At 43.7% G+C, this 17960-nt stretch overlaps 1 protein-coding gene across 2 annotated transcripts in view; it reads left to right on the top strand.

Annotated features, from left to right (window-relative positions):
* Nucleotides 1-17960, top strand: part of CHRDL1 (chordin like 1) — a 67871-nt gene that overhangs the window by 8433 nt on the left and 41478 nt on the right. For both annotated transcript variants that reach the window (XM_006136208.5, XM_006136207.5), the window contains exon 4: nt 1217-1310. In XM_006136208.5, the coding sequence (XP_006136270.1) occupies nt 1217-1310 (94 nt within the window). The remainder of the gene's footprint in view (nt 1-1216; nt 1311-17960) is intronic.

Below are 17960 nucleotides of genomic sequence, written 5' to 3'. Positions count from 1 at the left end.
TGTAAATTTGTTGATGTAAACTCTTCTGGAGCCTATTTACACCAGCGGAGAATTTAACATTTACATTACAGCAATGCCTGTAACCAGTCGGTCTGGGATCCTATCGTGCAAGGCACTGTACAGACCTGATGACAGTCAATGACAGTCACTGTGCCCCGAACAGTTTACAACAAAAAGGCTGGCCCATTTTTCTCAACTCTACCATATCCAATCTGGAATCACTGAAACACAAAGCTTGAGAGTCATTTTCAGTATGGCATTGCACTTTTTGATGAAGACAAGGAGTGCTTGTGAATAGGGATGGTATCATATCAAGGCATTCTAAGGCATGCTGGAGCCCAATCAAATGAACACTAGCTGGACTAATCTCATAGTATTCTGATGGCTCATATGAAGCTGAAGTGGATTTATTTCAAACTACATCAGAAACTAAATCATTCACAAATGTAGCACAGCATTAGTGTTCATGTTGAAGAGTCCCTTTTATTTGCAAATATAAACAGCTTTTATAGCTGAATTAAGGTTATAAATTAGGGATGGGAAGTGAAAATCTTAAATGCATAGTCTCTTCTGGTGTAACATAGATGGGTTAGAGACATTGGAGACTGAATATTCCCTGTGCTTTAATTATAAATCAAACCTAGACACGGTCAAACAGAATATTACATTAATTATGAATAATGAATACTATTCTCAAATCCTGCTCATATTTCTCAGAAAAATAGCTGTCAACCAACTGGTTTTCTTTGCCTGCTGGGGAATCAATACAATGAACAGAGAGGACTCTCTGCAGGTTTAGTGGAAGAATTAAAAATTACAGACTCTATGATCTCTTTTGCTCTCAAATGAATCCTCAGCAGGAGGTGCCTTAGAGACCTATCATTCATCATCTAATCCGTAGCTGTGGAAAAAGCTGTTTCTAAGTATAATGGGGCTCAAAGGACACTTGAATACAGCAGTGAAAATCATTGTGATCCCATTTGTAAATGCCCCCTTTGATCTGAAAGCATTTAGGCTATTTTGTGCAGTTATTCCACATTCTAATTTCCATTACTGCAATGCAAATCTGGAATTAGCGGCGTTACCCCAGGTTTACTCTAGCCTAACTGAGGTCAGAATCTGGCCCAAAACAACATTCTTCACCCATATTACCTAGAGGCAGAACAGAGGTCTCAATACCAACTTCATTTACTTAATTGTTACATTCCTTCTCCAGAATGGGAACGTATTATGCAGCAGAATAAGATGCCCAAGCCTTCATTGCCCTACCCCAGTGCATGTGCCACAGCTGTGCTGCCCCCGGTGCCCAGGTAATGAAGTTTACAGAACTATAATTTGATCTGGTATGTATTCTATTATGTTGGGCTATGGGAAGCAGAGAATGTCCATGAGTTGGAAAATGATGAAAAGCTTTCATGCAGAAAACGCCAGTATACATTCCTTTTATAATAGGAGGGAGACTCGTTCTATGTTATAATAAGTCCTCATATTTCCTGTGGTGGTTTCTTTTGGGATTTCTTTGTCATGCTTAGCCTGACAGTGGTGCTAAGATTTATTTTTAAAAGGGTCACTTATAGATTGTGCTGTATTAATAAGTAGTTCCAAAAATGCTGTGACCAACGTGCAATCGTAGAACACCTCTATACAATTAGTGCCCTACATCTCACATCCTAGTATAGCTTCATAATTAAGGACTGCTATAAATCATAGAAGCAGAGCTGTTGAAGTTTATTATGACTATATAAATCTGATTAGTTACTGTATAGTAAATTCCTGCAGACTATAAGTTTATTAGCTGTTCATTGTTAAGAGCCACTGTATGAAGGAGGTTACCAGAATCTTTAATGAGACTGTTACAGCAGTCCTAACGTGACCTAAAGTTTTGACTGGATTTTCCCCCCAGGTTGTCTCATAATGGTACCCCTCATTTCCAGCTATAAAAAGCTATTTATGCAGCACTGTAGAAAGGGTGTTTATTTGGCTCTCTCCAGAGAGAGCTTCGTTGTCTGAGGAAAGAACCATTCTACTACTGAAATATGTGAGCACAGAGCAGTGAACTTGGGAACCCATCTGCTACTCAGCAGAGCTAGGTGAATATTTGAAGCACCAACCACAATGCAAGCACAACCTACTTGTCAGGTGGGTTACTTTTACTGTCTGGACCCAACCCACAGAGGATGTGAGTCAGTTACAGCTCTCAGCTAGTGAGCATGGCATCAGTACCAGCTCTTGGTTTTAGCACTAGAGGTCCCTGGCTTGTGTGAGTCAAGACTGCAGCTGTTGCAAAAGCTCAACTGATCCATTTGGCTACATCTATCTCCTAATCTCTCCTGCTTAGTCAGCTATGCAGGGCTGCTTCCTCCAGGAAGTTTTCCAGTACTCTGTCCTGGTTATATTTGTGTCCCAAGCAGTCATGGTCTCCACACTTCACTTCGGAGATTACATTCCACAGTGTCATAGATTTTGGGTCTCGCAAATGACATGCAACAGTCCCAACTTGCATACCCGCAAGCAGAAAGTTGGGTCCTGAGTTTCTGTGAGTGCCCAAGAGTGGAGTAATGGATGGAGGCACTCAGGAGTAAGACAGGAAACGAACAGGCTACCTAATAGTCAGAGGGGGTGGAGCCTGTAGGGAGGCAGAAATCCATCGCTATTTGTTAGGATTGGGGTTGAGGCTCTCACAGATTCTTCTGATCGCTTTTCTGCAACAACGTGTGTATTCTAAACCACAAGGATCAAGCCTTGGGGAGAAAAATGTGCTTGGAGAAAGCACTGATATTGTTAATTACTGCAGCTGGCTGTAGTACAGTTATTTCCTATAATGAAGGGAAACTCCAGAGATAGCTCTAATTTTTTTTTATTAACCAAGTGCAAGTAAAGCATTATCTACCCAAAAAACCCAATCACAGATGAATACAGAGCACTACACAAATCACATGTGTTGGACTAAGGTCAGGTCAACCTGAAGCGCTTGGCAGATGAGCGAATTATTCTGCCTCTGGCTGGACCTCTGTCATAATTATCATTTCTAAACCTCTGTGGATTCCTGATCACATGGCCACTTAGGGTGCATTTACACAGCACCCCTACCTCGAAATAAGCTATGCAAGCTATGAAATTGCATAGCTTATTTTGATGTTATTTCGAAATAAGACACTATTCCAAAACGTCCTTTATCCCTCGTGCAATCAGGTTTACAGGGACGTTGGAATCACAAGCCCATTATATTTCGATACAACGGGCTTGCTCTTAAGACACGGAATTAGTGTCCTCATGCTATTTCTTTCTTCAGTGGCCTCTTCACCCATATCCGTACATCTGACACTCGGTGCCCATTTCTCCTGATCCTGTTGCTTTTCATTGTCTGCTCAGACGTATACTCTGCAGCATTCTGGAAGTCCTCAAGAGATGGAAAGACAGTCATTCTTCTCCTTAGCTATGTTTAGGCATCGTGTTCCTCTCTAGGAATGACTCACTGGATTGTTTATTACATATCACCTTGCTGTGGACTGCCATCTTAGCAGGTTGCCAGCCACTTTTTGTTTAGAACATCTCTCAGTTGCAAATGAAGGGAGTTGTTTGGCATTCTTTTGGTATTGCTCTTCTTTTAGTATCCTGCTGCACAGCTCTTCTAGGGGGCAGACAGCGTCTTTGTTATTTTTGCACAGTGCCCAGCATAATAAGCATTGGCCCCTTGGTGCTGCCATAATGAATACTAAGACATTTTCAATAAATGAGTGATCTTAATAAAGACCTGAGAAAGTGTACTGCAATATTCTAGCAATGTTAAATGAAATTCCCAGGGCTCTTTTATCAAATCAAGTGTAGCGGTTTGTATTGACTTTTGCTATCCTAGCAAGTGTTAGACAAGGTGTACTCAAGAGCCAGTCATTATCTCTTCTTTAACTCATTTAGAATCTCATTACAATCAAAGTGCAATGCAGAGTGAGTGATCACCTTGCTAATTTATGTGTTGGGCAGCAATTCATTTAAAAAATGTTAACAGTTGTCCACTAATGATTAATCTTTTTACTTTTAATTCAAATGGATCTGCCCAAATGTGGACCAAGCATGTTATCTCATGGTTTCAGTAGTTCTTTTGCCTTCTGCCTCCTGCATTGACCATAGTTTTTATACTGTAGTAGTATTTGTGGTGCTATTCGTACACATCTCAATTCAGATTATGAACGCGTGGTTTGTGGTAGTATGATACAATGTCCTTTTTGCAGAATCCCATGATATGCAGGAATTTCATCTCTATGGGCCACATAAATCTTGTTGCTTGAAAGATTCATTTGAATTTATCCTATGCAATATTCAGTCATATGTATTTGTCCTCAGAGTTTCTCAAACTGCATTTCAGAAATGGGTAGTTCTTGATAAGGATGTAATAGTGTAGTCAATTAACCGATTAACCGATAAGCAAAAGCTTATATGTTAATGCTATAAACTACATGCATTTCCCCCTCCCTCCCACCAGTAAAAGTTTTGCAGGCTAGCCAGCAGCCTGGCTCAGTTCTGGCTCCCACCGGGTCCAGAACCTACCCCTGCTGTGGCTCTGCATTTATAGTGTATTAGGAGCCATGTGAGCAGGCAGCCTGGCTCAGTTATGGTTCCCGCCAGGTCCAGGAGCTCAGAGCCACCTTAGACAGGGGCTGCTGCCACCCTACGTTGCTGCCTCTTTATCAGAGGCAGCAGCACTGGGTCATAGGCAGCCAGTCCAGAAGGAGAGCTGATTTTTAAACTGGCTGCCCTTGTATACCAGCTCTTGCCTGGCACCCTGCACTACTGCCTCTGCTACAGTGGCTGCCGGCTCTGCCCCTGGGGACTAGAGAATAGTCGACTAACTGATAAAAATTCATGAGGTTACTCGACTATTAAATTAACTGATATTTAACATCCCTAGTTCTTGAGTCACATGACCTTAGACTCTTGGTCCTGATAATGCACAAGCGCCATATAGTGTAATTCCCTCAAATAAATCCTCTGTATTTAATGCCCCAGAGGTAATGCCAGGAGGCAGGAATTTAACTGGGAACTCATAGCAACCCAAGAGGGAGAGATTGGTGAGGGGGGGAGTTGGCAATGACAATTCTCTTGGAATTAAGATTGCTCCCTGCCAAAGCACAGAAAGTTACAGATAATACAAGGATCTTCTAGAAAGCTGAGATCATTTTTCATCTGGTGCCACACAATGGAATCTTTTGTGCTCTGTGCATGTTCATGAGCCCAAGTACCAAACAACAGATGTCCTTATCTGACAGGCCATCGGAACAGTTGGTACCTTTGCTGGCAATCTAAAATCACTGAAGAATTAGCTTACAAATGGGCATGGAATCTAAACTCCTTAACTGCTCCTGAAACTTGTCCATCCAGATCAGGATGGAGGTACATTAGGGGAACTTTGCACTGCAACTGTTTGACCTAGACCAGTTCTGTTAATAATGAGAGAACTTAAGTCTGCAAGCCTCTTCTGAATGGTAACGTTCATGAAAGCAAAGTTTCCTGATAAGTTTTTAAGACATGTAGATGAATCCTTCAGTCATGACATTATCAATGTAACTCATTTAAAATATACATATTCTACATAGAGCAATACAAGTCGTCCCAATACAGGGTATTCAAAGTTACATTTAAGATGATAAAGTGAATAGTTGAATACTAAGCGCCATAAACCTAAAAGAGGAGTAAAAAGGTACACTTCTCAATTTAGACAGGGTCTCCATGTTCCATTTACTGTTGTAATCTTCAGCTACGTTTTGCTGGGTAACCCAGCATATTGCCATATGAAGCAGTCTGTCTGGCTCCATCGTTTTTTAAGCTTGCTGCCCAGATACACACACTGGCTTCCAAGAACTTTCATGATTAGTAACATATTTATGTTCAGGCTCCTGTGGTGTTATGATTTTTCAGCATGTTTCCAATTCAATCTGTTTCTTTCCTCATTTAATGTTTTATTCGGATATTGAAATAGCTGCAACAGCGAAGGGAAAGGCAGAGGTTTACAAACACATGACCTATCACAAGGAGAGACCGAATCCAGTTTCTTGCCACCGTCATATGTAGTCATATTAGAATGTCACTGCAGATTGCTGAGAGCTCTTCCTTCCCATTACTTATATAATATGCATAAATATAAGGACACTTTGCATTGGATTAGAATGGGGTTCTCAGCCTAGTGGTCATAAAAAGGCATTGGGAGGCACCACCACCCTGGAGCTCTGATACTGCAAAATGGGAGGAGGCACAGTTGTGTCCTGGCTAGGAAGAATGGAGCGCTAGGGAGTTACAGCATAAAAAGATTCAGAGCCTCTGAATTAGGACTCCACTTTCAAGGGTAATTGACTTACCTGAAGGACATTGAAATCTAAACAGAAAGGAAAACAAATTAAGGGCCTAGATTCTATTGAAGTCAAGAGGTGTTTTAATTAACTTGAATGGGAGCAAGGTCAGGCCTAACCAGAGAGGTTCGGAAGAAAGGGAAAAAAATCAGGGAGGTAGTAATACCAAAGATTGTCCAGTTGACCTACCATCAAAATGAGACTATGGGTGATTGAGAGATTGGTTTCTCCCATATAGAATGTACCTTTACTGACTGACAATGCACTGTATGAAATTATCAGTAGGAATATATTTCAGCTGCTTAAAGATTTCAAGTGGACTACAAGAAAAATACCCTGTATTAAATGCTTTATGAACAATACATCAGAGAGTACAGGTTGAACCTTTCTAGTCTGGTATCCTCGAGACCTGACTTGTGCTGAATCATAGAATTTTCTGGACCATAGGAGGTCAATATTGTCTAGCAGCATTATCAACACTTCCACTGCTTAATGGGCTGCTAGAGGACATTTAGTGGTAAATTAGAGCCAAATAATAGCACAGAACACTCAGAGCTAGGATTAGTGGCTGTAAATGAACTTTATGAGACCACGGGAAACTTTGCCACACCCATGAAAAGTGGACGCCTGGCTAACTAAAATCATCCCAGATGACGGATATTTCTGGATCAGAGAGTTCTGGACTAGAGAAGTTCAACATGTACAAGATCCTCTCTATGAAGAAACAAACCCAAATCAGTAACCTGAATCCAAGCACCAAGAGCTTTGTATGAATTTTTGATTTTGAAACAAAATTCGTGGCTTGCTTTTGAAATCCCAGATCCAAACAAGTCCAGTCTGTGTGGCAGTCTAGAGCTAGACCAAAATTTGCATCGCAAGCCCATGCATATCTCCTTCTAGCAGTGAACTTTTTCATGTTTAACTCACTAACGTGAAGAGCAGATTATACGTCTAGTCTAATATACGCCTATGTCTAGTAAACTCATCTACAGGGCTCCGTCGATGGAGCCAGTAAGAAAGTACTATATCAATATTTTTTTCTACTGAATGCAACCACCCTGAGTCTAGTTACATGGGAGATATAAGACCTACAAGTGATAAAGTTTCTTCGGAATTGGGTATAATCTGCTCTTCACGTTAGTGAGTTAAACATGAAAAAGTTCACTGCTAGAAGGAGATATGCATGGGCTTGCGATACAAAGGCTTCTGTTGTTGACCTCGGTGTGTCCAGACTGCCCCGCTGTGCTGCCAAACAACTGACTGGCACAGCGTGGCGGCCATTTTGATGTAAATGAAGTGGCGATTATTTAAATCGCCGCTTCATTTTCCTATGTCTAGTAAACTCATCTACATGGCTCCATCGACGGAACCATGTAGTCTAGACATACCTTTGGAGTCTGGATGATATTCTTAATAGCTGGAACCAAGTGAAAACTGCCCAGCAACCATACCTGCCACTGAGCCCAAATATCCCCTACATGGGGACTAGGCTGCATAGGGGGACAGAAATGCTACAAGATGAAACAGGGAGTTTCTGCTAGATTCTCCCCTTAGGCCAAAAGGGAGACTCAAAATATGAAAGGCACAAGAAGCAATCAAATTAGTAAGGCATTAGTAAGGCATTTGATGTGGTCTCGCATGATATTCTTATTGATAAACTAGGCAAATATAACTTAGATAGGGCCACGATAAGGTGGGTGCATAATTGGCTGGATAACCGTAGTCAGAGAGTTGTTGTTAACGGTGCTAAATCCTGCTGGAAAGGGATAACAAGTGGAGTTCCTCAAGGGTCTGTTTTGGGACCGGTACTGTTCAATATCTTCATCAATGATGTAGATATTGGGATAGAGAGTACGCTTATTAAGTTTGCAGATATACCAAACTGGGTGGGGTTGCAACTTCTTTGGAGGATAGGGACATAATTCAAAATGACCTTAGCAAGTTAGAGAAATGGTCAGAGGTAAACAGGATAAGGTTTAATAAAGAGAAATGCAAAGTGCTCCACAATCAGTTCCATACATACAAGATGGGAAGCGACTGTCTAGGAAGGAGCATGGCGGAAAGGGATCTAGGGGTCATAGTGGACCACAAGTTGAATATGAGTCAACAGTGTGATGCTGTTGCAAAAAAAGCAAATATGATTCTAGGTTGTATCAACAGGTGTGTTGTAAGCAAAACTCGTGAAGTAATTCTGCTGCTCTACTCTGCACTAGTTAGGCCTCAGCTGGAGTACTGTGTCCAGTTCTGGGCGCCACATTTCAAGAAGGATGTGGAGAAATTGGAAAGGGTACAGAGAAGAGCGACAAGAATGATTAAAGGTTTAGAGAACATGACCTATGAAGCCAGGCTTCATGAACTGGGCTTGTTTAGTTTGGAAAAAAGAAGATTAAGGGGGGACATGATAGCGGTTTTCAAATATCTAAAAGGGTGTCACAAGGAGGAAGGCGAAAATTTGTTTCTCTTGGTTTCTGAGGACAGGACAAGGAGTAATGGGCTTAAAGTGCAGCAGGGGAGGTTTAGATTGGACATTAGGAAAAAATTCCTAACTGTCAGGGTGGTCAAATATTGGAATAAATTGCCAAGGGAGGTGGTGGAATCTCCCTCTCTGGAGATATTTAAGAACAGGTTAGATAGACATCTGTCAGGGATGGTGTAGACGGAGCTTGGTCCTGCCTTGAGGGCGGGGGGCTGGACTCGATGACCTCTCGAGGTCCCTTCCAGTCCTATTATTCTATGATTCTATGATTCTAAATAGGAGACTTGTTATTTAAGGGGACCTTGCTAAATGAAGGTCCCAGTCAGCATTTGACAACTTGTCTACTGTAACGGGGCCAGTCAACCCTGATTACAGAATGAGGCACACCTAGGATGTATTGGGTAGTTCCCTATAAAGGTCAGAAGATGCCTACCATTACAGGCTGTGTCAGAGTCTACAGAGACTGAGGAAAGACTCCATTAGGGAAAACCCTGAGACCAAGGGAATGACCTTGCTAGGAACATTTGCAGGGAGGGGCCTGTAAAGACCCCGAAAGGAAGGCCTGTGAGGAAGAAGGGAAACCTTCTGATTGCAGGGACATAGGAATGGATTTTGGTTGGGGATTTTGAGGTTTATTTACTGATCATTGTTAGATTTGAAACCCCAGTCTCCCAGGAGGGATATCGTGACCACGAAAAAGCCTAATGTTTTATTTGAATAGTACAAGAAGGGAAACTGAAGCAGGCTCCCTGTAGTGTAACTCTAAGCTCTGAAGTGGCACCCAGGAGTTGCCCAGCCAGGTTACACTTTCCCTCAGATTCACCCCTGAGAACCTGCCTTCCTTCCTTCAGTCTGGAAGAAGTGGAAGTTTCTGCACTTACAATCGTCTGCATCAGGGATGGGGAACCTCTGCCCTGTGGGCTGCACGTAGTTCATCAGGGTTAGCCCCTGGGAGGCTGCAACATGATTTGTTTACCTGGGTGTCTATAGGCATGGTTGCCCACAATTTCTTTTGGCCATAGTTCAATGTTTGAGGCCAATGGGAGCTGCAGGAAGTAGCCCAAACTAGGCCACCACTTCCCACAGCTCCCATTGGGCAGGAACAGTGAATCGTAAGCAGCCGCACCTGCAGACACTCAGGTAAACAAACCATCTTCCGGCCGCCAGCAGCTAGTCCTGACAAACTGTGTGTGGCCAGTGTGCCAGAGGTTCCCCACCCTGTTCTGTATGGAGACCCTTTGCCCTCTGCATGCCATCCATAAGTCACTGGTCAGCAGGACTTGTTCAGCAGCTAGGTGCTCCACCAGCTTCCATGGAACACTACCTTCCCAACCTGCACCAAAGCAAAATGGGGTTCCAAACCATGGCTAAGGCAACAACCTGGCGGCAACAATTTACTCTGCTCTGCACCATGGAGGTATTCCTTGAGAGGGAGGCAAGAGGCCAGAGTGAGAAAAAATCCCACATGACATCTGCCAGCCTTTTGTAATTCTACAAAGAGGCTTTCCTGGGGAGTCATATGGTGCTCTACAGTCTTGGTAGCAAAAGTTGGTGGCTCCTCACTGTTTCTGCTGTGGTAGTATAGGTCACGTGGCCAAATTCTTTGCCTGCCTGGCTAGAACTGCTGTGTGCCAGAAAGGGCATGTCCCCCCTTGTGATGACTTTGGTGCAGGTGCGTGCCTCTCATTGCTCTTGCACATTCCTGCTTGTTTCCTGGTTCCTGTTCCCTGAACTCAATGTTCCGGTTTCTTGGTGGGATGGGAGTGGGGGTACACAATATTGGGTGTGGGCAATTACTCAGGGCCTGTTGCTACATACCTGCCATGTGGACTGTTATGTTTCGTTCATCCTGTTGTTGACTTAACTGATTCATGGCTACTACACCTCCCAGCCCTTTCTCTCCCTGTCAATACCTTTGGAGCACCACGAATCTGCTCACTCACACTCTGTCCCCGCTCCTCCCCCTCCTTCCCAGAGCTGGAATACCCCCAATCAGATGTTCCTGGCTGTTCCTGCCCTGGAAAGGAGGGGAAGGAGCACAAATCAGCAGATTCACAGCACTCCAAAAGTGCTGGGAGGGAAAGGAAGCAGTAGGAAGTGCAGACTCCAGTGTCCCAGCGGTAAGAGGCACATGTGGGAAGAGGGGCAGACAGGGGGCCACAGACAGAACTCCATTGGGCCACAGGTTGCTGCAGCCCTCTGAGATGACGGAGGGCCACTCATGCAACACACACACTATTTGTGGTTGCCCACCACTGTGATAAGTCAGTGTACCATGGTACATTGGTTCAAAATGGTGGGAGGTCTGAAATGCATATTTTAAATGTGGAGTTGCACGAGACTACCTTTACTAGGGACCCTGATGTTTCCTTAGCATAACTAAATACTAGAAACATCCATACTGGGTATGGAAGGTGGTCTTCCACTCATCTCCTTTCTGGATCCATACTGAGTTACATGCACTACAGAAGTCAAGTTTCAGGAAAATCTTGACAGAACAAAGCCTCTGAATTAATTGATCTGTGTAAATTGATTCAGTTGCAAACAGCAACCTTGTTCAGCATCCTGGAGTCCACTTAGGACTGAAGGGATCCATCCCATTTTACAAAGAAGATCAGTATCCAAGCTGGAGAGGTGCATGGGCATACAAATCCTTTGCTTGTTGTCTTGAAGGTAGTCCAGGAGAGCCAATAGCTTGGACTCTTCAAAAGAGTAGGTCTGGCCAAAGGACCCACTGTTCCCAGTGGAAGTTCAGTGGGGTAGTCATAACTGCACTGGGGTAGCAAGATATTTGTTGTCTTCTTGTTAAACATGTCAAGGGAGTCTTGGAATCTGACTGATGTCACAGGAGCTATATAAAGAAATGTGGAAGATGCTGCAGTCACAGCCAAATTTATCTGACAGTGGAATCTTTGGTTCTGAATGGGGTGGAGCAGGGTGGCAAACACCGTGGTTTTCACTTGCAGGATTGTCAGCTGTGCCTGCAGATTCCGTATGGCATCCACTATATCTGAGAGGGCCACACTGGTCTTGTTGGAATCCCTGATCATAGAGCCTATTTCTCTGAATGATTCCTTCCTTTTAGACAGGCTGCTCAAATTGTCAGGAGACTAGGGTGTAAGCAGTCAGGGTTAGTGGCTGGAGCAGGAGTCAGGTCCAGTAGTTGGAGTCTGCCAGAGATGGTCAGAACCAGGAACCAAGGCTACGGGGCAGAGCTATAGCCAGAGCCAAAGGTTGAGACAGAGTGGCTACGTCTACACTGGCCCCTTTTCCGGAAGGGGCATGTTAATTTCAGCGATCGCAATAGGGAAATCCGCGGGGGATTTAAATATCCCCCGCGGCATTTAAATAAAAAATGTCTGCCGCTTTTTTCCGGCTTTTAGAAAAGCCGGAAAAGAGCGTCTACACTGGCCCCGATCCTCCGGAAAAAAAGCCCTTTTCCGGAGGATCTTATTCCTACTTTGAAGTAGGAATAAGATCCTCCGGAAAAGGGCGCTTTTTCCGGAGGATCGGGGCCAGTGTAGACGCTCTTTTCCGGCTTTTCTAAAAGCCGGAAAAAAGCGGCGGACATTTTTTATTTAAATGCCGCGGGGGATATTTAAATCCCCCGCGGATTTCCCTATTGCGATCGCTGAAATTAACATGCCCCTTCCGGAAAAGGGGCCAGTGTAGACGTAGCCAGTTGGAGCCAGAAATCAGAGTTGAGGGTCAGAACTGGATTACCTGGAGGTTTGTCTGATGTGCATAGTTATTATTCTGCTTGTAAAAACTGGACATTTATATGCGCAGACACCAAATGAAGTCTCTTTCTGGGCAACAACACAAAAACTGGACACACAGTTGCACTAACAGGTTAGGTACAGAATGGCACAATTGCCTTTTGAAAGAGTCAGGGTCTGAAGAGTTTAGGAAAATGCCTGGGTTGATATTCTAACAATATGGAGTATGAAACTCTCATGGCAGAATGTCATAGACTCAGAGCATCAGAAATGAGTGACCCAGTGTCCTGGGATTGCTCATTTACTCATTACCAGCAACATGTGATCCTCAGAATCTCTGAAGGTTTGATTCAGATGAGTATCCAAAGTTCAAAGTAAACTTATCTCAGCCTCTTGATGTCCCAAATCTGAACAAGAAACATAACGAGAACAGACTTTCCTAGGTGGGTTTCAATACATCCTGCTACTCAGGGTTTAGCTCAATGTTCAGTGTTGCTGTGCAGTTCACACGTAATGCTAAAGTTATTAGCACTGCTTGCTAATCTCACCAGGTGGAATTGTCACATCCAATTTCCTTTGGTCATTTAAAAACAAGTCTATTTGAAAATCATCTCCTCAACATGCCACAGAATAAACCCATGTCTATATACACAGATTAGGTGGTTGCAATTTTCAGTACTTTGGACTGCCATGAGATCTCCTTGACATTTTTTCAAAGTTATTTGGTGAAAGACAGATTCAGCAAAGCGTCAAAAGTATTTCAAGTACAGCACAAAATGCATCAAGACTCCATGCAGTTTGCTACCCTGGAATGCTGGGGAAATGATTTATACAGTGGTTCTGCCTTAGTGCAAGAACTCAAATGTAGTTACATAGAAAGCTTTTTTTTTAAATAGTTCCCCTCAGACATTTGTTAGGCTATTTTTTAGGTGGTCATAAAAGAAAATACAGGAAATTAAACCTCACAAAATATATTAAAATAACATAGCATCTGACTTTAACCCAAGAAAGCTAAAAATAATATTCATGAGCATTTAGCGTTAAAGGGCATCCTTAACTCAGCTCAGTATGGAAACTTATACTGCCTAGGTAAAGCATTGCTGGTCCCTTCAAGAGGTAGGTGATCTTACACATGTTACAGGCCAGTTCTTTTAAAGGCCAACTGTTCCCTTTATCTTTGAATTGCCTTGTTCTTTCTGATTTTCACCTAATCATTGAAGTTACTTTAATATAAGGTGTTTTGTGATTTAATATCTTTGACACCTGCATCTCCAGAGCTGCTCATATGGATTCTGTTAGTTCTTGTGTTCACAGTTGTTTGACAGTGGATAGCTTTTCAACTGAAATTTATTATCACCCTCAACCACTCCTCAAAAGCAAGACAATTAAATTGCCTTAAAAAAAAACCCAGACCCTGTACCATATTAGTTATATGTTATTTACATTTCAGATTTATATACAACTAGATTGTGATGCATGAACAATAGGAAAAGGCTATCTGCATTTGGATATACTCCTACTGATTTTGGATAAGGCCTGCTTGGAAAAAGGGTTGCCATTAATACACACCACCATCCAGAAATGCTAATGAATAAAACAGAAAAATTATTGAGAAGATGGAATCACTAAGATGAATGGACTTTGGGTCCCTGTGGTGTTTTGAAGACTGTGCTGGAATTTCAGGCTATCATTTTAAGAGCGAGGTATTTCCTGGTATGCTTGTGGGCTATGGGTCTCTGTAGTGAAGTATCTGGGAGCATCAGTCTGAAGAGAGGCAGTCTACGGTATGGTGTGCCTCTTGGTTTTAGGGGGCAGCCTGCTTTCTTTCTGTGTGTTTTTAGGGTCTTGTGTATTATTTTTCTGAATGAAGAAATAAAGTGTTATATTGCAACCTTCCAGCCTCAATATTTGATGATTTTACGTAACTTCTATGCATATGCTGGGAACCTAGTTATAGCCAGGGATATAAGTGGAAGGAAAGAGATTAAATTAAGCAAAGGGCATTTGAGAGAGAAAAAAGTCAATTAGTTCTATAACCCCATGCAAAATACTCCCACAGGTCTCCCATTACAAATGGTATTTAAACCTAAACTGGTAAATCATTAGAAGATGTGTGTTCATTAGAACAACACAGTTGGTCTTCTCCGTCTCTGGTCCTATGATCCCATGGGAGAGTGAAGCAGGATTTAGCTCTGATGCTAAACTGACTATAAAACATGACTATAAAACACAGCGGGTGAGGTAATATTCAGGAGCTAAGACACCTGGAGCAGACTAAGGCAACCCTCAGCACAGCCTAACAATGGCCCCCACAAGACTTTGCCAGGGTGCAGAATCGTCATGGCATAGCTCTGCTTGGCTATGTCCCCTCCTGATCCATCCTCTCTGTTGGTACCCACCACAGAAAGGGCCGCAGATGTTGTGGAGAGAGGAGGCAAAGAGGACAGCTGCCCCAGGGTCTGGTGATATAAAAGGACCAGGGACTCCCAGCCACTGGCATTGCTACTGTGGCAGCAGAAGCAGCCAAAGCTCTGGCCCTTTAAATCACCGCCAGAGCTCCACATGGCGTGGCCCAGGTGGCACGAAGGGCTGGCTGGGGGAGGTGCGGCACAGTCTGGGTGGTACTGACAGCTGTCCCCAGTCCCAGTCCTTCTGCCTGATGCCACGCTCCTTCTGGGGAGCTTGGAGCTAGGCCCTGCCTTCCTCCCCTCCACACACACATTGCCCAGAACCCGGCAAAGTCTGTCACCAGCCCTGACCACAGAGGGCCTTCTCTACCCAGGGGTTGCTGTAGAGTGAGGTGTTTCCAGCAGAAATGGCTCTGTGCCTGTACATGGGATCCCCCCTATGCCGGGGTACACCTAGCAGAGCCATAACAAAGGCCATAACATCATAATCAGGGGCACAAAAATGCAATAAATAAAAACAATAAGCTGCAAAAATTAAAGAGCACGACATGTGCTAACCTAAGGAGAGAGAGCTCATAAATAATCATTTGCCCCAGGTGCAAAAATACCTAATTATGGCGCTGACCCCTAGGGTGATGTTGAGCTTACACCTGCTATCCAGCCACTTTGCATCAGCTCTGCAGGTATAAAGTGCCCCAGAGGCAATGATAAATTGGATGCCTAAGTATAAATTCTGCTCTCAGACACATTCTTGCAACCCTGTTGCTTTCATTGTTCCTTGCTTTCAGGGGGGCTGCAAGAGGAGAGATGAAAGCAGAATTTGGCCCTCTCTGTTGTGGCAAAATGTCTTAAGACCTTGAATAAAAAGCTCTTTATAAACTCAAACGATTATTATTCATTTGATCTATTTCCCATATAAACATGCGAGTTCTTTTAAAACAAAAAGCATCAGATGTTTTTCAAAATAGAATTTTAGGTTGAACAAAAAAACCCCAGGGGCTGGGAGGGACAACAATACATTTATAGCCTCTAGTGCAAATAAAGCCAGAACTGATCCTCTCCACCCTGCAGTCTCATCTGAGGACAGAAGGCAATTGTTACTCCAGATTTACACCAATGTAACAGATCAAAATCAGGTCCACCTTCTCTGTCAATTCCTGTAGCAAGTCCCATAAATCTCTTGTTGCAGGATGCTATCCTTATCTCTTTAACTATCCTGCCACTGTGGTTTGGATTTGTATGGCTCAAATTCTCAGCACTTATTTATTCTTCTATTAGAAATGTGTCACTGGTACAGAATAGGCTGTTTCTGATCCACCGTTATCATATTTTGTTGGCTCATGGATGGTAGAGTCTGAAACTGGAGCGTTTCTGATTGGACGTTTGTTTTTAATATCCTTCATTTGGAATAACACTAGTACTGAAATGAAAACTCTTCCTCGCAGAGGGCCCTATCCCAGGTCTGGCCAAATTGTTTGCAGCACGGATTTTACCAGTGCAGGGCAGAATGCCACCTTTTTGGGGGCTCTGATTCTTTGGCTGAATGGGGGCTGGTTCAGGCCATGGTGTAAATCAGAGCAGCCCCAGGCCTGTCTGGAGCTACATATGACCATCCAGGTCCCCCAAGACTGTTCCATCATCTAGAAATAGCAAGAGTATATAGCTAGACATACCTTCCTCTAGGAGCTGGAGGGGCAGGGGATAGAACAGGGTCACCAGGCCAGTTACCTGCAGAAGGACTTTCAGACAGGCCAGGTCCATTGGTTTTATGGCCCCTTTTCCACGTGCAGCAGCAAGGCAAGCTCCAAAATTACCTCCAATAGCTATATAGTAAAAAAGTTGCATGTCTGCTAAACTCAGACACTCATGTTGGGCCTGATCCTGTGAGATGCTGAGCAACTTTGACTTCCATTGAAGTCCCTAGAAGTTGGGTTTGTATTGTGTGTGCGCGTGGGTTGGGGTCGATGTGGGGCTGTAAATATGGAGAGCTATTGGATAGTGAACTTAACCGTGGTGTCCAACACACTAGCCACTAGCCACATGTAGCTGTTTGGGTGGTTACGTGTGGTTAGTTCGCTGTAGGTGTCTGGTTCAGATCTGGTTGGACACCACAGTCTTAGAGCAATATTACAACCCTTGATCTCTAGTGACACCATGAAAACAGAGACAAGCAAGGAAGGCAGAAATCCAACACGATAGATTTCTCATGGGGGACTGCTTTCTCAATGCACTAGGGCAGGGGTGGCCAACCCACAGCTCTCAAGCCACATGTGGCTCTCTGGTTAAAGAAACATGTCCTTTGTTCTGAGCCGCACACCCGGACTGCTCATGGCTGGCCACTCTGCGCACACACCCCAGCGCCTGAAGGGAGAAATGAATGGCGGCAGCGGCGGCTCTGGGACCCAGTCATTGGGTTAGAGTGGGGCAGGGTGCCTGGCTCAGGGGGAGGAGGAGGAGGATTGGGTTAGAATGAGGGAGGACTGGGGGTGCCTGGCCCTGGGGGAGAGGAGAGGGAATGGGTTAGAGTGGGGGGGGGGAGGTCTGGAGGTGCCTGGCTCTGGGGAAGAGGAGGAGGAATGGGTTGGGGGAGGGGAGGAGAGGTTTAAACACCTTAAACTCAAAGTCTTCATGGATGCAGAATAAGGCAGCCAACACAGATGTCATATTTAAATTCCAGGGCAAAAAAAGATTCAGCATGTACCTGGTTTACACTCTGTTTCTTTAAAGAAAATTCAAAGGCTATTGTTTGCCAGGCTGAAGTAATTATTCTGAGATATGAGTCTCTCCCTTCTTGTTTTTGAACCTCTCATATTTGCAGTTTGGGGCAGACCTGAATTTTTAGAACTATAAAAAAGCCATAATCTTCATAAGTAAAAAAAACAAACAGAAAACAAAAACCAAGGAAACAATACCAGAGATCAACAAGCTGGAGGGAAACAGGCACTTCAAATTGTGCTAATTTACTTCTCAGTTCAGTTAAATTTAAAAAAAACTCACAGGACATAAGAAGACAGTA

The sequence above is a fragment of the Pelodiscus sinensis genome, chromosome 13 (genome assembly GCF_052426305.1).
Source record: "Pelodiscus sinensis isolate ZL-2025 chromosome 13, ASM5242630v1, whole genome shotgun sequence".
Lineage (NCBI taxonomy): Eukaryota > Metazoa > Chordata > Testudines > Trionychidae > Pelodiscus > Pelodiscus sinensis.
This window is presented reverse-complemented; position numbering and strand designations above follow the sequence as displayed.